The sequence below is a fragment of the Equus quagga genome, chromosome 2 (genome assembly GCF_021613505.1).
Source record: "Equus quagga isolate Etosha38 chromosome 2, UCLA_HA_Equagga_1.0, whole genome shotgun sequence".
NCBI lineage: Eukaryota > Metazoa > Chordata > Mammalia > Perissodactyla > Equidae > Equus > Equus quagga.
Genome location: NC_060268.1, coordinates 85,622,136 through 85,641,949, shown reverse-complemented (window position 1 = coordinate 85,641,949; position 19,814 = coordinate 85,622,136). Strand labels below are relative to the sequence as shown.

General features: G+C 42.2%; 1 protein-coding gene across 4 annotated transcripts in view; it reads left to right on the top strand.

The window, feature by feature from the left end:
- MCTP2 (multiple C2 and transmembrane domain containing 2) overlaps positions 1 to 19,814 on the top strand; it is a 228,022-nt gene that overhangs the window by 87,173 nt on the left and 121,035 nt on the right. For all 4 annotated transcript variants that reach the window (XM_046653662.1, XM_046653663.1, XM_046653664.1 and 1 more), the window contains 2 exons: positions 10,207 to 10,371; positions 12,537 to 12,667. In XM_046653662.1, the coding sequence (XP_046509618.1) occupies positions 10,207 to 10,371; positions 12,537 to 12,667 (296 nt within the window). The remainder of the gene's footprint in view (positions 1 to 10,206; positions 10,372 to 12,536; positions 12,668 to 19,814) is intronic.

The window sequence follows — 19,814 nt, the reverse complement described above, 5'->3', positions numbered from 1 at the left end:
CGTGAAGCTGTCTCAAAAATTCCTCCAACTTTTGTCTTATTCCTTTATAGTCACTAGAGGGGAGAAGAACATCATTTCTCACCGCAGAAGGGAGCCCAGCTCTCTCTCTCCCATATTAAGAGTTTCTGTAACCATCTAAAGCAGTAAAGTTTCCCAGCATGCTTTGGTGAAACCTGACAAAGCAGTATTTTCTCGTTTATTGATTCTGCCGCTGCAGTAAAGCAGTGGTACTGTACATCAATAACCATCTTTAGTTAGGGAGTTCCGGCCTGTGGAAGAGCACTGGCAGTTTGTGGAAGAACATAAAGGCTCGAAAGAAAAATTGTGAGCTTGGGGAATATGCGAGTCTGGGGAGCACAGGCGAGGTTATGGAAGAATGGCCAGAGGAATGAAGAGGGAGAGAAAAAATGTTGACGGCCTGGATAAAGATATCAAAAATATGAAAGGAACAGAGGATCCTGGAGAGCAGTATTTATATCTGTCTTGTGGAGTGGTGTCTTACTACTGAGCTGCTCTCTTCTTTTTTCCCTATCGTGGTAGTTTCCAGAATTTTGAGTTCAGTGTGCTGGGCTCAGAGACTTAATAAATGCCCAGACCTGCTACCTGTGTTTAATAAAACCTTACCTGAATAGAGCTCAATGAAGGCTATTTGTGATCTTATATGGGAGATGCAGTTTATATACTGGTGAAGAATGTCAGTTGTTAGGCTGACTTTTTGCTCCTTAGGGCTCACAGTTTTGGAGAGAAGAGTGAGAGAGTTTCTAATATGGCTTATGGAAATGAGTCACATGCAAAATCTATAGACACTGTGATTAACCCTCTCTAAAAGTAGTTAAAATACCCTGTTCACCCTATCTTGGTATTTTTAAACTATAAGCTTCTTTTTTAGGATTTCCATATTATATTTAAAAATTAGGTAACAGAAGTTTGACATAAAGGAGATTGCTTAGCTGTGAGTATCTAAAATTTTGCTGGTCCTAAGTAAAGTGTTACCTATAAGATGTCATTGACTTTTTCACCTCAATCTAATTCTTATAGTAACTTAACTTTATTTAGATAATTGCTTCTTAAACCCATACATTTATAATTTTACAGCGTCCAAAGGGCCCCAGAATGGCAGAGTCGTTGTGGAGTGTCTTTTAAAGTGCGTCTTTATTACACTGACCTGGATTTTAAGACAGTAAATATGTAGAAATTGCCCTTAAAAATAGGTTTAGGTTTCAGCCAAAAGCTTTCGTTTACCTTCTGATGAGGATTTAAAAATAAGCATTGAGAATTTGATCAAATAGGGGCTGAATCGGATACCTACTTCTTTTTGGATACTTATTAGACATAATCTTTGCTGTAAACAGATCGATTTCCAAACGTTCCTTCGCCCTTTCCAACGTATGTAACAGTTATATAGAGAGAAAATTAACAGAGTTACTTCTCATATCAAATAGTCTAATGGGGAAATAATGCAGTGATAAAAAATGGAATTGATGAATCACTGATTGTATTCACAAATTATGTGCACACACCTGCACACACACATGCACACCACACCTGCTTTCATTTGGGTCTGTAAAGGTGCCCTGGCTGATCACAGCCCCCCTTTTGTTATGCATTTCCTTTACTATAGGTGAATTTGCACTGAGATAAGTATATATTCTCACATTACCCATCTTGTGAGCCACTGTTTCCTGCGTTTATATCTCAGAGATCTGAGGTAAGAGACATGTCCTATACTAGTGTGATATTTTTCTGTTTTTTAAGGAAGATTAGCCCTGAGCTAAATACTGCCAATCCTCCTCTTTTTGCTGAGGAAGCCTGGCCCTGAGCTAAGATCCGCACACATCTTCCCCTACTTTATGTGTGGGACGCCTACCACAGGAGGCCTTGCCAAGTGGTGCCATGTCTGCACCCAGGATCCCAACCTGTGAACCCCAGGCCGCCGAGTAGAGCGTGCCTGCTTAACCGCTGCACCACCGAGCTGGCCCCTGATGTTTTTTTCTGTATGAGATTAGTTGACCAGCGGTGCCAATTTTTGGCCCATTTGGCCTCATATTCTTTTATCTCTGTTCCTCTCTCTTATTGCAGGGGCTGACCACTGCAGGATGCATTTTCTAGGTCCCCTGTCAGGAGGCCCCCAGCTGGCTTTACACAATGAGTGGAATTGCCAGGACACTGAAGGGTGGGAGAAGGGAGAAGCTGGGATATTTCTCCCTCTCTTGCTCTTTCACATGGTGTCTCAGACGTGTTGCATTTTGCATCTTCCGTTAGTCCGACCTGCTGTGGCTTCAGCTTCTATCAGATGATCCTGACCCTGGGATTTACTCTTTTTGTCTCTGTCGCCCAGGAATTGTGGAATTTCACCTGAGGACAAAATCCAGCTCTTTGTCTATTTTTGCAGATAAAGTGTTTTTGGAACACAGCTGCACCCATTCGTGTATAAATTGTCTCTGGCTGACAGTGGCAGAGTAGAGTAGTTGGAACAGAGACTTTATGGCCCACAATCCTAAATACGACCTGGACCTTTATGGGAGAAGTTTGCTGTCCCCTGCTGTGCCCTGCTGCAGCCTGCGAGTCCTTCCTGCTGCCGCTCTCCTGTGTTTGCTCAGTGTCCTCTGGTCTCTCAGCAGTCCCCTCGCCTGTGACACCAGTTGCCTGCATCACAGTCCCTCTGTTTTCAGTACCTGGAATGGTTTTCTTTTCCTGTTGGATTGTGAAGCAAAATATAGAGGCTAGGCCCTTGAGTCTGGCTCTTTTTGATACTTTCTTTCATGTCATTACTTTGTAAGACTCGTGAATCAAATGATGAGGGCTCTGCGTGAAATTAGGCCATGTCCTCCCTTGTCTTCTTTCTCCTTTTCCACTTTCTCTTTATTCCTTTTGCTCTGTCTGTCCCTCTGTTTCTATCTCCCTGACCTCTAGGACGTGTGGCAGGCAGGCAGCCTCTCAGAAGGCAGAATTGGTAGAAATGTTTTCCTTAGGTTGGTCTGGAACCCCAAGAGCTGTCCTGTTGCCTGGACCAGCACCTCCTCTCGCTGCTTGTTTTTCCACTCTGGCTTTTGAAGTCTGCCGACCCCAGACTGGTGGCATAGTAGCTCCCGTGACAGGGTATTGGTTGGGTCTTGTGAACATTGATAGGGTGTGCTCTCTTGCTGTGGGGTGATGTGGCACCTCTTTGAGTTCTGACCCCCTCCGTTCTCCTTCTGTCCCTGGGGCGACTGACTCTGGGTTAGCTGCCTGGCCGAGGGAGTGAAATCTGGGAAGTCTTGGCCAAGATGATTACGGTTCTGCTTTTGCCTTTGACTCGGTCCTGCGGGTTGACAGTGTCCAGTTTGCTTCTGAACACTTGGCAGAGGCCTATTCGCTTACGACCTCAGGGCAAGTTAAGCACTTCACCACAGCGTGCTTAGAGGCTTTATCATTTTGCTAAGGGTTCAGACTCCACTGGCTCTCGCGAAGCGTGGTTTTAACATATTTAGCTTCTGGCAGGTGTCTTGCCGCAAGGCTAGTTTACTGTGGGGGAACTCAGACTGAAGGAGGACAGCCAAAGAATTTGCAGAGAAGCTCTTGCTCGCTGGCTCTCTCTCTCTATCCATGATGACCTGCTCTGTGATGAGCACCCAGGTGAGAAACAGGAGGAAGTTTACATGATGGTTTTGTCTAGTCATATAGGTTGGGCCTAGAAGGAGCTGCTCACACTGGCATGGAAGCCTCTCCTCCCACTTTATCGGTCAGTGCCCTCTGTCACTGCCCCTCTTTCTCTATTTGCACTCACATCCCTCACTTCTGTGTAGGCCCAGGAAGTCATACAAGCAAAGCCTTTTGCCAGAAGTGTGGTTCATTTGAGGAACTAAAGGGAGGGTATTGTGCCTCGAGCACTTTCCCAATCAATAGAGTACTTTTTGTTTGTTTTGTTCTTTTCCGTTTTCGCATATTCTTAGCCGAACTCATATGTTCACCCATAGTAGCACTGTTTACCTTTTTATTTTCTTGATTAAACTCAAAGGCTTGGAAAATTGCATACCCAAAACAGCCATATATATCTATATACCTGTATACCTATCTCTCTCTGTCTGTCTTTATATATCTCATTTAATCTATGTAATTTATTTGTCTATATATCTGTGTGTATCTATCTATATATATAATTTAATTTATTTGTCTGTCTATACGTCTGTCTGTGTCTTCCTGCCCATCTGTCTATCTGTCTGTCTAGAAGTGGCATTTCATGGGCCCGCTGCTGAATAGCTTAACCCCAATGCTTCTGTTGCCTTGTTATGAAGTCCAGGTCACTGTTACCCTGGGCGGAATGACCTCTAGAGGCTGTCCTCATTTCTGGGGGCCTCAGTCATGCTCACGTGAGGCCATGCATCTCTTGGAACTCTCAGACCTGTGTGTGCTCCAGGCCAGAAGGACAGAGCCACTGCCTTCCTAAACTTTTCATCAAATCTCTCCCAGCAGTGACATTAGACTCAGTTCTAGCCAAAAACCTCTCACTGAGCACATACTATATTGGCAGGAAATACTGTCCTGGGAGTTCGACGATGGATCAGACTTGGCCATCAGAACTGATGAGTTAGTAGGAGAGATGAGAGTAGAGAGGCGGGGATATTCAGACTGCAATTGGACCCTTATCCTGGCCTTGCAGGCGGGTGAGGTGTTTGAATGCTGGGGACAGAGAAAGCTTTCAGAGAAGGGAGACTGGAGTGAATCCTACCAAATGAGAAAGAGGAGGAAGAAAATTAGTATAGAATAATGTGGTACACGACGAGTGCTCTAACCTATTTATTACCGGGCTCCAAACAATTTGGTTTTCAAAGTGGAGCCCCTGCACCAGCAGCATGAGCATCACTTGGAAATTGTTAGAAATGGAAGTTCTTGGCCCCCATTTCAGAAGTTGAATCAGAAATTCTGGGGATAGGCCCCAGCAATCTTTTAGCAAGACTTCCAGGTGATTCTGATGCACATTTGTGTTCGAGAACCCCTGGTGTGGACCACGGTATGACATGGGATGTTGGGAGGAGTAGGAGAAAAAACTAGAGAAGGAAGAAGGGCAGGCCTTGTAGGCCAGTGGCCAGCACTGCTAAATCTTAGGTAGAGCTTGGATTAGGGTGAGGCAAACGAGGTGCCCAGAGTGGAAACCATCACAAGCCACTCAGTCGCAGGTGCCAGCCCTGCCCGTGCAGAAGCCTGAGAGTGAGCATGTCCTTGGCTTCCCTGTGTTCTAGTCCCGGACAGGGGTGCCCTTGAAGTCGTGAGGATGACACATGTGAATCAAGAAATACGAGATGAGGAAGGTTATTGCACACGAGCACAACATTGAACTTGGGGCTTCCCAGAGGTCAGGGCATAAAAGAAAATCTTGTCTAATCACATGCCCTTACATTTTTTTGGTCTTTGTTTTTTTAAGTAGTAGTAAATAGTCAATGCATTTGAAGGATTTTCCTGGTCCTAAACCCTGAGAGTCATCAGGCATTTATAGACTTTGTCTATTTTTTAAAAATTTTCTCTCAATCTAATTTTTATCTTTAAGTGCAAAAATGGAACAATGATATTCCCTCATAATTAAAAACAGTTAAATTGAATCTGCAATTTTTGCAGCTATTGTCTTGGTATTCACATCCTTGGGGCTGTGATGTAGTTTTCATCTGCGAATATAAATCTCATCTTTCGTGTCCATGTCCATGTGGGAAATTTAAAAGGCTTTCTTTCTATCCTTATGCGGGGATTTCTGTGTAGTTGGAGGAGGATTTATGCCTCAGGATTCTCTTCAGATGATATAAGGAGCTGCTGAGAGCAGCTTTTCTGGGAGCCTGTTGCATGAATGTATGGATCTTCTCGTGTCACGCTGTAAAAGCTGTTGACAATGAGCAGTAGTTGTACATGCGGAAAAAGCTTGGAAGGAATATTTCAAGGAAACCTTTTATAGACTGAATGTTCTCCCTTAGCTTTTCTCAGCAGTGCCAACCTCGTTGGAGTCTAGCTTTGCTGTTTACTTGGCTTACAAAGTTTGGGTTTTTTTCATGCATTTGTTTCCATTGCCTTCTCTCTCACAATGACTTAGGACAAATAATTAATGAGGGTCAAAATAAGATGCATTGGCAACACTGGACCACAGATTTTTATACTTCCATAAATGAGATGTTATGAAAAGTACCCGAACACCTAGGAGGCATGCCCTACTAGAAAAATCTTGTGGAAAACTTTTTTCACTGCCCCTTTTAAAAACTTTCATCCTTTTTTATTTTTTGGTATTTTGTTACACCCAAGGGAGTACTTTGAATAATTATCTTATGGCATTGGTCAGCATAGCCAGTTCTGGACTGTGGCACAGCCAAATAGAACATTGCTTTTGACGACCACAGGCTGCAGCCCCAGCTCCTGGACTCCGTGCCCTCTTTTCAGGATCTTTCTTTACTCCTGACCTCTCTGCCAGTCTTCCTGACTCGGACAGATAGGCAGCACCGAGCTGACATGTCCGGCATCTCTGGGTTTTCCTTTGCAGCCACGCCAAGGAAACAGGACACTGGAGTCTACAGCACCATCTTCCCAGCATGCCTCTTGGCCAAGATCCTCAAATAATGCGTGTTGCCAAGCTGTAATCCATTTTATGTGTCCCCGGAATGACAGTCTCTTTACTGTTTTGAGAGTTTCTGTTACTAGATCCAAAACTCCTGCGAATTCTCCACCTGTTGGAAGTGAGCAGAAGCTCCCCAGCTTATACTTTCAATCTCTCTCCTTTCTTCCCTTCCTTCCTTGCCTGTGGGATTTTCAAGACCCAGAAGTAAATTAATGTTTTTGAAGCTGTTTCATTTTCACAAAAGTCAGTATGTTTCTCAGTTAAATATCACACCTTGTTTCCACTGGTAATAACTCACTTGTGTGTTTCAGATGGAAGTCACTCCTTTTGTTTAGAAGAATGGGTGTGGATTTGGTGGGGTGGGGGCTAAGGAAGAGAGAGTCTATGAATGAATCAACATAGAAATAGCGAAAGGTTCTGACCCTTTGGGAGGAAAGAGAAAAATAACAAAACCCTGATGTACCATATTTTATCCGTTATGTCTGCTGAGAAATTAGGGTCAGGACCCAGAAACTTTGCTCTATCTCCCAATGTTTGTTTCAGCTCAGGTGGGGTGGGCTGCTCCTTTGATGGGTCATTTCCTTCTCTCCTTTCACATTCCAAGCTGCATTAAGATGACAAATTTCACTTATAGGCTCAGGCACAGACGGGGAAAACCCGAGCTATTGAGCTAACAGAGTGAGTGGAGAGGAGTCGATTTATTGTGGGGAGAAAGGGAGTGTTGGAAGAGCACAAAAGATTTGGAGAGCCCAGCCCTGCACCAGTGCACACACAGGATGGCCCAGACGCTGCTCCAAACTCCAGACTCCACTCTTAAGCCTCATCACAAGTCTCAAGGCTGGAAGAGAAACGTTAAAGCAATTAAGAAACTTCTTTAAAGCTCATACACACACCCCAGAATCTGTTGCTCACATAGAACTTTATTTGGATGTAATCTTATAGTGGATTTTGCAGAAATATTTGGGATGAAATAAGTAGAATAAAGGTCTTCTGTTCTTTTCTATCTGTGAACTCTGCAATAAATACTTCTCTTTTCCTAGCCTGCCTTTAGGAAGGGGGGAAAAAATCTTGGACGGCAAAGAGCAAGTCCATCACATCAAACATGACTGCGTTAAATACTAAAATGTTCAAAGTCCGACTGAGATAGATAAAGGCTTTGATGGAAAGTGGATATTTCCCAGGGACATTACAAGCAATAATCCAGATGTTATGGTGTAATGCAACGAGTGTCCGTGGATAGATCAGGAGCTCCAGCCAAGCCTCGCCTGATGTAGGCCTTTGCCTTGCCCTCCCATGCTGTTCCGCCATATGGAACCTATCTCTAGGCCCCCTTAATAACCAGCTTTGGATTCCATTTTCACAGAGCTCATAGAGCTAAGTGGGGCTGTTTTATGGACAAGTTAGATAGAAGCCTTTCCAAGATAAACATCCAATTTGAAATTAGGACATACCAAGCCACAAAATTATTTTAGAGCATATTTCATAGAAGCACTGCCATTTTTCTTAGGCAATTGCCAGACTGTAGGATGCCCTTTGATCCCTTGTGGACATTACTCCCTTCTTTATAAAAAGGATTTTGAAATAGTTGCAGTGTTTAGGGAGGAATATATCTGTCGGGACTTTGAAGCATGGCCATGGGACGGGTCATGCTTTAGCGTGTTGGTTGGCAAGTCAAACTTTAAGGAGGAAAAAAATAAAAAAGGAAATTGCAGCAGGATGTATGAATCAAAATCTCATTTTCTTTTTAAAGATAGAAGTTTTCAGCCCCTGTCCTTAATAAGCTATAAAATATAGTAAGTGTGTCTATATCTTTATGCACGCATATAGATATATAAACATATAAACATATATATTTATATGTGTCTGTTTATAATTGTGATGGTGTATGTGGTTTTTAACAAATATAAAATTGCTGAACTTTATTTCATAAACCTTCATTATTGAATATATTATATCAACAACCCAACTGCAAACAGAAGGTACGAAAGAATTGTTCATGTTCTCCAGAGGAGGGATTTTTTTTAAATTAATTCTTTTCCCATCTGCTTTCCACGTTCTGTCTTAGCACCTCCAAAATCCCTGTGTGAGTGTGTGCACACACACGTGCTCATTTCAAGAGCAAAGTAACACAAATATGAAATTTGAGAGTATAGATTTCCTTAAATGTATTTTGCTTTAGGTTGTCATAAAATGATCAACCAAACGCTTGGTGTGGCATTGTTGCGTCATTTATTAAGAGTGGTGGAGCGATGTGTGTTGGTGAGGTAAGCTGGTATATGATTAATATGGTACTGACATACCATTTGTTGTGATAAATTGTGACTAACTGGTGTCCGAGCAAATTGGTGTCTAAATGATCTCGAAGATATATTGAGCAGATGACAGGAATGAATATATAGTGTTAGAAATTCATTGCTTTACCATGATACTCAACGCCATTTAAATTCTTCAGTCCATTTATTTCTCCTTCAAATATAGCAGTCTATGCTTGTGCCATTTCACTTATTGAACGGAGAACATAAATGAACTCCACCAAGTAAATGCAACACGTGGGTCATATGGGGATCTTCGCTCAAATAAACTAACCATAAAAAATCGTTGTTGAAACCTTCAGAGAAATGCGAATATGTGCTGGGTATTGAACGATATTAAAGGAATTATGGTTACTTTTGTTGAGTGGTGAGCATGGCATGGTGCTTATGTAAAAACGAATATGGATTTTGCTTTCAAATATTTCAGCCAGAAAAAATTAGTGAAGGAATAGATGAAATAAAATTGGCAAAATGTCGAATCTGGCGAATAAGTACATAGAAATTTATTATACAATTCTCTCTACCTCTGTGTACGTTTGAAAATTTACATAATGAAAATTAAAATAAATAAGCTGTGTTTGTTCTCTTTATAATTTAATAGTAGGGGATGTTTGCCTTTTTCTATATTCTGTTTAAGATGTGTGTGAGTGTGCGTGAGTAATATAATTTAGAAATGGAAAAAAAACTAAGTTCACAGTTACTGAACCCCTGCTAGGTTTCAGGCACTGTGCTGAGTCCTTCATGCATCCTTCCATTCTCCCCAGATCTGCAAAGCTCTTTTGACTGGCTAGCTGATCACGGGCTCTATCTGGAGTGTGAATCTCACAGTGGTGCCGGCCTTTTCAGTAGGAGCCCAAGGAATAAAGGGAAGTGGGGGCAGATTCGAGGGTGAAGGATAATTCAAACCCAAATTCAAAACCATGATTTCGAAATGCCCAGAGGTATTTTATTTCCCTGCAAAGCAATGCCTTGTTCTTATATCTCTATTTCCCAGAATGCCTTTCTTCCCTTCCTACTATTAAAATAGCCAAAGGCCCAGTTGAAGGATTTCCACCAAAGAGCGTGTCTGGGTGGGAGTACAGGCCAGTGCCAAATGCAAGTGTTGCTCCTATTCATCCTCCGCTATATTGTTACAAGTCCAATGCTTCGGAAGGAAATCGCATAACTGTGGTTTCAGGTTTGCAAAACCAATGAAGAATCATAACTTGCACCAGGCGGAGAGGGCTATTTGTAATCCAATATTGAAAGCTGGAATTCTAGCATCACTAAATTCACACTCAAGAGTTATCAGCGTTGATATGTCATCTTTATTTTTTGCTTTAGTCCTCTCTGATACGCAACCTACGGCTCTCAGAGTCCTTGAAAAAGAACCAACTCTGGAACGGGATTATAAGTATAACTTTGCTGGAAGGGAGGAATGTGTCAGGAGGAAGCATGACAGAGATGTTTGTCCAGTTAAAACTGGGAGATCAGAGGTACAAAAGTAAGGTAAGTTCTGGCCATTCCTTAAGGAGAACAATATCTTTAAGAATAAAAAAACTTGAAAAAATGTTTTCTCACTCTAAATTTCACAAAAATAGAACAAATTTATGTTTAATCCTCCTGGTTACGTTAGGAGCATACCAGAAAACAAAATAATCGTATAGATGTAGTCAATTAATACGGGCATTTGATTGCTTAGTGTAATTTATTTTAATATAGTAACTGAAACTAGGGAAAACTTATTAAACAATGGATTTGAATGCATAATTTATTTTTGTTTTGAAAATAAGCAAATGATTTTCGTAGAACTCGGGAAAAGGCTAACTAAGTGTTTTCAGAATCCTACAAAAACAAAATAGCATATTATATTTGGATTAAAACATTTGACATAACTAAAAATATTTTCGAAATTATATATGCTTTGCTTTCTCTTACTTGTTAGTATTAACAGCAAAAAGACATCTAGTGCTGCTGCTTTTTGTTGTGATTTTTAAAAAATTAACTATGTAAAGTTTTAAAAGTAATCTGTTTTGAACAAAAGTAATGGCATTTTTAGCTGTCTTTAAAAATCAGTCATCTTATTCGGCTGATCCAAATGCCATTTAATTTTTAATCTTAGAAATTTGGTGTGGTTTTTGTTTCAAAAGCCGTAGTCTCCAAACCGTGGTGATTAATTCGTTTTGCATAGCTGTCAGACAGGACTATTCCTATGTCTTAGAGAGCGAGGGGCCAGGGTTCTTGAAAGGTAAGTCACTTGCCAAAAAGTCACATAGCAAAAAAAAAACAGGGGGAGATTTTGAAAATAGACCCGAGGAGGTTTCCAGCTCCTCTTTCCAGGATAGAGGACATAACAGATGGGGACAAGTTGGAAAATGATTTAGGGAGACAAGAGGTTGTCTCTGAGGCACCATTTTCAGTGCAGAATTGAATATTAAATGTCATTTACTCCAGCACAAAGAGTCGAGAATTGAAGCTCACATGAAAAATTGTTTATAAGAAATGTGACAAGTTGAGGGCAAGTTACGGCAGAAATACGCAGATAATTATTTTAAACAGGTAGTTCAGGCTGTACCTCACAGTGAGTGTATCCAGGCCCACCACATCTCTCCGCTAAGATTCCCGTAGCCAGCCAGTGTCAGCTAAGGATTTATAGAAAAATTATTCATCGCTAAGCGCACTTAGCCTTTTGGACTCAGGTGAAGTGTAGCGTTAGTCCAATATCTGCTACATTCCCCCTTGGGGAATATTGCATTTAATTTGTGGTCTAATAGGTTTTTTTTTTTTTTCCCTTTGTGGTTTCTAAATTCTGTGATGTTTTAGAGTAAGCCCAATGTGAACAACAGCTTAAGTGATATTACGTGATGGGGGCCACAGCTGAGGTCTGAGTGGCCCCTTTTCCCGTGCAGGAGTCATTGGCGCCAGGATTTCATAGTTGAGTCTGCGCCCTTGGAGCCTGATGCTCAGTCTCCAGCCTTTTTGCTCCCTTTTTATTCACAAATTGAATCTCTATGTACGTGAAACAAAAATGAAAACCCTGCCAATGAATCAAACACATAAGCCGTTTGAAATCACTTTTGGAGAACACGTAAACACTTGTGGAGTTTTCAAACCATGCCGGTTAATTTTTAGGTTTGGCAGCAGTGGGATTTCTTAGTCTTTCTCTCACACTAGGGGTAGATTCAGTAAACCCAGGTTTAAAAATAGGCAGCGATGCACAAATTACGGGTTTCTCACCTAATGTATCTGACAGATGTTAATTAAGACCCCAAAGTGTTAAGTTATATAGTTAAGCCGGCACTGAATGGATGTGCCAATAAAAATGTTACTTGCATTTAATTAACCAATAGTAATATCTTCTGTAAGAAAGAACAACTGTAAAATGTCTGTTGAGATATGTGATGTATATATAATTTGTGGTTTCTAGTGGGGTAATGGTATTCTTTCTAACTTGGTGGGCAAATGATTGAATCTGGCCGTCAGCTAAAAGACTAGTGATGTTTTGCCAATTCCCGAAACCCCGAAGTCTCTTTCATTCCCAAAAGGAAAGTTTAACTTTATAAAGGGGAGGTACATCATGATCTCCTGCAGTATAGAAATGAAATGAATGTGTAGCTGCTGTAGCGATGAATGGCATTTTAAGAAAATAAATGTTATAACTGCATGTTTTCTAGACACTGTGTAAGAATGCAAATCCGCAGTGGCGGGAACAGTTTGACTTTCACTACTTCTCTGACAGGATGGGCATTTTGGACATCGAAGTGTGGGGAAAGGACAGCAAAAAGCACGAGGAGCGTCTCGGCACGTGAGTCCGCTCTGCTCTCTAAACGGGGGGAGACTGTGCGGGCCTTATCTCTGCAGCAGGCGGGGCTGAGAGACTGTCTTTATCTACTTGGGCTTAGAGTAAAACCTCATGGCCCCACCCCAAGGAGCCATAGGGAAGCTGGACCCTAATCTGGGGAAAGTTGAGTTGCTTTTGTTTTTCCAGTGGGAAATATTATTTAGTATTGGTCAAAACAGCGGACAATAGTATGTGTCAGGAATTCTCTAAGAAAGATAAAGGACCATCTCAGACTCTTTGGGAAATGTTATACAAATTTCCAATATACCTTGTAATTTTGGTGTTGGTAATCAGGGAAATACCATCTAATTTAGTAAGAATATAAAGCTAGGTGGCCCAAAGTGGTGGAAATTTTTCAGTGTCGTTGATGAACTTTGTGGCAAACTGTAATGACATCTTTTAAGGCTAGATCTGTTGTCTTGCATTGCTTTCCTTCAGATCTTCTCAGCTTAATTGAGGGACTCATCCACGCATGAGGAACAGTACATGAGTATTGGAGCTTCAATATAGTGTTGTCATAAGAATACAGTTACGTGGGATTATCCGATTATCCTGGCCCATCGTAAGCAGGCAGGCAATGCTGGTGGAAGCGTACATCATCTCTGATTTTTTGAATAGCCCGGCAAGTTAGCAGCATTAACCTAACTTTGTAAATGAGGACGTGGAGTGCAAGAGGTTTACAAATGACTTTGCCATGGACTTCAGAGCAGCGAGTGCTGGGTCAGATTCTGTGTTTTCAAAGACCAAGTTTTTTCTGCCTTTTGCTCATCCCATATACATACAATTTATACACAAACCTTAAATTTAGAACATAAGCATTTAAAAGGCCCTCCACAGCTGTTTGTCGTCTTTTTCAAAGCAAGTTCTCTGGAACCCTGGGTTCAGGGAGGTGCCTTGGAGAATGGGGGGGTCTCCTAAAACCTCTCCTCTGGGGCAGAGCATCTCAACTTTCACCTGTGCTCTCTATTGGGGTTCTGCTGGAAACTAAAGATTGAAAACCACTCATCTAGTTTAACCCCTTTGTTTTACAGACAGGGAAATGAAGAGACCCAGGCAGGTGAAATATTTTTCCATCAGCAAGGAATTTAGAGACAGAAATGGGATGACACACAGCTAACCCAATACCTCATGCAGTGCTTTTTCTATGTAAACTACTTAGCACAGTGTCTGGCGCACAGTTTTAGCTCCTCCTGCTGTCATCGCCCATCCAACCTCAGTGGCTTGTTCTAAGATAGGTGGGTGGGGAGTTTGGTACCCATAGAACATTCCTGCAGTGTTTCTCAACACTGGCACCCTGTTGCATGGGACTGTCTGCCATGTTGCAGGATGTTTAGCAAACCTGGCTCTCACCCACCTGGTGCCAGTAACTTCCCCCAATGTTTCTGTGGAAAATAAACACACAGCACATCCACATTTCATCACGCACATCCAGACACCCCCTAGGAGACCAGCAGTGCCACCAGTTAAGACCTCAACACTTTATCCTCCGTGCGTCATAGCTCTGGTGGTGTTTCTTTGCACGGACCCCTCATCCCCAACTCTCTGGTTGTCTAGCAAGTAGCAATCATTCCTTCATTGTCAATCTCCCAGGCTAGGTTTGTGCTTTTGGAGAGCAGACTAGGTCGTGCCACACTCTCCAGCTCAAGCAGGAGGCCTTCCTGTGGTCAGCCATTTCACGGGCATTGCCTGTCAGCTACTAGTCTGGTCTTGTCTCTCTCTCCTCCGTCTACCTATACGGGGTAACTGAAACACTTCAGACACTTCTCAGTGCCTCTGACACTTGTCACTGCTGTGACATACCAGTGCCCTGCCCACACCCATGGTGGGAAGATCAGACACTTTGTGCTCGCCGGTGGAACAAGGATGAGTTACGTAAAAGCGCAAATGCAGAGGACTTTGTGTCCCAGAGCGTCATCTGAATGGTGGGAACTTGGGCCTCCAGTGATGAATGGCCAACGTGTTCTTTTAGTAGGTGCAAAGGATAATGCCCTTTCATTCCACATGTCATCGTGCTGTCATGTAGCCTTCACATAATAGGAAATGCTTTTCCAAATGAGTGTTAAGTTTTTTCACAGACACAACAAATAATTCAAGATATCCCTTTTATTCCCTGTTCTGTCATTTTGGTATTCATTTATTATTTTAGCTATTTCCTGTTTGTAACTTAGACATATACCTGCCCCAGTAGCTATTCTGCCTGTCCTCTTCATGGATTGAAAGGATTTTTTTTTTTTGGTATCCTTTTCCTTTTCCTCTCCTGAGGTACAAAAGATAACAACAGTATCTTGTGGGAGCTGGTTACACAGCATTACCCTGCAGCGAACTTCCAGGTCGGGGGAGACCTACCCTGCAATATGTACCGCTTCTTAGGGTTAGAGGAGAGCTTGTGTTGGCGTATGTATGTCCCAGCCCTGTTACTTACTGTTGCTTCTCATTTTCAATTTGTCACTTCTTTCTTTCTCATTTCACTTTCTTTGTTGTAATTCTAAGGCTCAGTTATTTATCTCCCAGCTGTAGAGAATACCTTTCCGCATAAGGAGGCTCTTGCCATTGTGAATGAGTCATAACTGTTGCCCAAGGCCTGTCTAGTATCTTGTTTTTGCATGACACCTTGATGCTAGTCATCTAAAGCTCTACATGGCTTCTGTGAGGAAATTCTCCTCAGTGAAGCTTCCCCATGTGGGGGAGGGAACACCAGCCTTTGAGTTGCACAGTCTGGGCTCACTGGTAACCACACCATTTGCTGGCTGTGTGACCTTGGGCTGTCAATTTGCTTGTGAAACCTGCCTCTCTGTCTGTGTAATGGGGTCCCCGGTAAACTCGCAGGGTCATCGTGACTATCAGCCACAACGTCTATTTGATAGTTAGGTCTTTTGACCTAAATCTATAGATCCCCACATTTACAACTAAAATGATGCTGTTTAAGTAAATGAAATATGATTAGTCAAATTCAGCATATTTTTGTTTTTTCAAAACAGTATAGACGTTTTTTGTAGAAGCGAGCAGTGCCTATCTTCGAGGATATGGTGGAAGGATGTTCATTGACTGAAGGATGGAGCAGTGGAGATTAGCATGAATGATGCTGGGGTTCGTAGCTGTAGACGAAAAGCTGGAGTAGTGGCTGGTTATGTTAAGAGAGATCACACGACACTGGTGGGTTGATAACTTGGCGATCGTTCAAACAAGGCCCTGCCTGGCAGTCAGCCTCCTCCAGGCTCCCCTGAGTTAGGTGGAGCTTTCTGAAATCCCCTGTGTAGTGGTCCATCTGCGAGCTTCCACGGAGCCACAGGGAGCTCCTGAGGAGGTCGGGCTGGTGAGATGAAGTGCTGGAGCAAATCCAACACCCGCTGAAACCACGGTGCCTGTTAACTTCAGTGTTTAATCATGGGCAGGAAAAAAAAAAGACAATCTCTAATCTTTGAGTCCATCAATGGTCCAGAGATAGGGAACTTTTAGAGGGAGTAAGAAATAAAGCTAAGTTTAACCTGCTCCAGGTTTTAAACAAAATGGCAAGAGTATAGATATAGATTACCCCATTGTAATCCTGTACCATTTCAAAAATAAATTTTCTTTTTCTTAAAATATATTTTACATTTCAAAGTGATTCTCGAGATTAACTTACAGAATGTTCTAGACTTAATTTGGAAAAGTTAAGCATGAGAATTCACAAGCCCGTTTTAACTGGGCCACCTCAGAGTCAGTCCTTCATCCCACGTGGTGCCTTGGAAAGTGGCTCTGGCATTTGACCAGTTTATTCGAGACTCTGATGCAGTGGAGAATCAGGGCTGGGAAATTTCTCTGGACAAATTGCACCCCAGGTCGTTGATCTGCTTTTACAGCCAGGCTTGACACAGTCACCGTTTTCTTCCTGTTCACACCCTTCCTTAGCCTCTGAGATTTACAGCTTTTAAAACTAGAGCACTCTTTTCTGCCCCTTGCATTTAAGTTAAAAGCTGACCAGTCTGTAATATAAAACATAGAATTATGGTAATGAATAAGAGGTTAAAAGCTATCATGGCAAGTGGAACTTGAGCAGGTTTGGCTGACTGATTTGGTAAAATTATGTGTTGAATTAAAACATTAAAATGCTGTGGGATTAATGGAGAAAGACAAGAACAGGAGGTCAGAAACAATGCTAAGTCAGCACATTAACTGCCTGTGGGCCAGAGAGGAGAGCTCTAATATATGCCTGTTGCCGAGGGGAAAAAAATAATTCAGTCCTTGTTTTCCTTAGGTAAATAGAACCGAGGACTTTTCAATCTGGGAGGCACCTAGTAAATATGTTTATTTCCATTCCTTTCTTATATGAGAGAGGGAATAGAGACTGCCAAAGATTTAGTTAGTTAACAAAAAACACTGACTTTATAATTTGGATTTTTTGCCTTTGAGTTTCATCACGCCACTGGCGTACATTTGTTTGTTCATTTTGTTCAGCAAATACAAGAGCACGTTGTGTATCAGACAGCCTGCAAAGTATTGAGGATTCCGTGGAGAATGATACAGACGGGGATCCTGTCCTCGGGCACTAATAAGTCTCGGGCTACTGAAGTAGGCAGGCAGTGGCTTAGGGATGGAAGGGGCTGCGTCTTGGAAGAACAGAGGTGTAGGCTCAGAACTGTAAGAGGGGTGGTGGTTAGCCGCCCTGACAAGGAGATTGCAGGAAGAACTTTCCAGGGAGATGGCACAACGTGGGCAAAGGCCTGGAGGAGGGAGAACACATCCTCTCTGAGAAACTTGAAAGGAGTGAAAAGGGCAGGTGGTGACAGGAGACGGGAGAGGAGAGCAGGAGTGAGGTCACAAAGCCATGGGTTCCTTCTCCTGCAAATGGACCATGGCAGCTCCTCCCCAGGCACAAGGGCATGGGTGACTCTACTATTTGCTTTCCATGATATCAAGCCTATTATCACAGTGCAGCTCTTATTGATTGAATATCCTAAGATCCAACTTGGGAGTGAGAATTTCCTGGTCACTTAATGGCCAGTGGGGGGCGCCTTCTGAATGATTCTCCAAAAGTGGTGACTCCCCCGCATGTGAGGTTGCACACAATGCTGTGGGAACAGGCCTAATAGACTAACGCCCATTAATCACATTTCTTACATAGATGCTCTGGGCATGTGTTTTCCACAGGTTCTATCACATAGAAAAGCAATGTTATAAATTTTATTTTTATCAGTTTTTATTAACAAACATTATTGGAAATGTTGGCTAGAGTTTCTTGGGCTATGGTTAGTTAAAAGCTATTTTTTAAAAATCATTCTTAGGTCAGTGTTTTGGGTTTGTTTTTGAGGCAGATTCACCCTGAGCTAACATCAGTGCCAGTCTTCCTCTGTTTTTTCAGTATGTGGGCCACCAGCACAGCATGGCTGCTAACAGAACTGTGTAGGTCTGTGTCCGGGAACTGAACCCAGGCTGCAGAAGCAGAGGGCGCTGAACTTAACCACTAGGCCACTGGGGCTGGCCCCAAACCTTGTAAATTTTTTAAATACTTCCATTGGTATAATTCACCACAGCTAAGTTATTGGCATTTCTTTAGGTTAGGGGTCCGCAAACTAGGGCCCATGGGCCAAATCCAGATGGCTACCTGTTTTTGAATAAAGTTTTATTGAAAGACAGGCTTGTTCATCTCTTTACATAGCCTATTACTGCTTTCATGCTCCAAGGGGAGAATCAAGTATTTGCAACGGAGATCATATGGCCCATAAACTAAAAATATTTACTTTTTGGCCCTTCATAGAAAAAATGGTCTAAGTGCCTATTATTTATTCATGTTGGTGTGATTTTTAATGATAATTGAAAATTTCATTCCGAGAGCCTTTTAAACCACGTATCTGAAAACTGATTCTGTTTTTCATGGAAAATTTGCAGCCACACTAGTAAGCTAAGTTTATATAAATGCTCATAAAAGGTTTCCATTTGTGTAGTTTGGGAAGAAATTTAGGGGATACAAAATGGATGGAAAAAAGAATATGTAACAACCCCCGTAACATTCTGCAATGGGACAGTGAGTGAGCAGCATTTATAGGAATGAGAAAGAAGGGAGGAAGAGCTCATGTTTTGCTTTGCCCAGAAAGCTGGCCGGGTCTCTTCTAGGCCTTCTCAGGGGCTGGCCCCGCACTCCACCCTTAGCAGGTAACTAAACAGACAAAAGAAAATCTTAGGAAAGACAACAGATTCTGTAAAGCTTCGGTAGCGACTAGAAGGAATTAAGAGACCAACCAAATTCTCCAGTATTTTCTCTGGGTAGAATGTGGTACACTACAGGAAATGGAAAAAGGGGTCAAGATTCTCCTTTCAAGATTTTTATGTTAAAAATCTCTTTGATGAATGTATTTGAGAATGTTTGTCTTAGAGAGTTTAGGTTTTAGAATACTTAGCTTTCCTTGAATGTAAAAAAAGCCATTTTGTTCACATGATACTTACCTCCCCTCAGAAGGTTCTATGAGTATTGTGATAAAAGTATCTGAAATTCTGGGGGGCTGGCCCCGTGGCCGAGTGGTTAAGTTCGCGCGCTCCGCTGCAGGCGGCCCAGTGTTTCGTCGCTTCGAATCCTGGGCGCGGACATGGCACTGCTCATCAAACCACGCTGAGGCAGCGTCCCACATGCCACAACTAGAAGGACCCACAACGAACAATATACAACTGTGTACTGAGGGACTTTGGAGAGAAAAAGGAAAAAAGTAAAATCTTAAAAAAAAAAAAAAGTATCTGAAATTCTGAAAAAGTCCTTTTTTAAAAAAACAATTTATTTTACATCTTTTGCTGTTAATGTAGTAACCCCTTCCTAGTTTGGGGTTAATACAAATAATTTTTCCAGCCTCTGGCTGACCTCCAGAACTTCTGGTTCTCCTTTAGATGTGAGGATGAGCTGGAGCAATGTGGATAGGGGTTGAAATAGAGTAAAATGGGAGGCCCAGAGGAGAGAGTTCTGGATGAAATTCATTTCTTCTTACTCCCGTCTTTCTTCTTTTCCTTCAGAATGTGGGGATAAATGAGGAAGAAGAGATGCAGAGAGCAGTTCCGTTGTAGAAAGTTTATAGAAAGTTATCTTTCGAGGGGAGTTTCTTGTTCGCACGAGGGAGAGAGTACCTTGAAATTAATTATTAAGACTTAA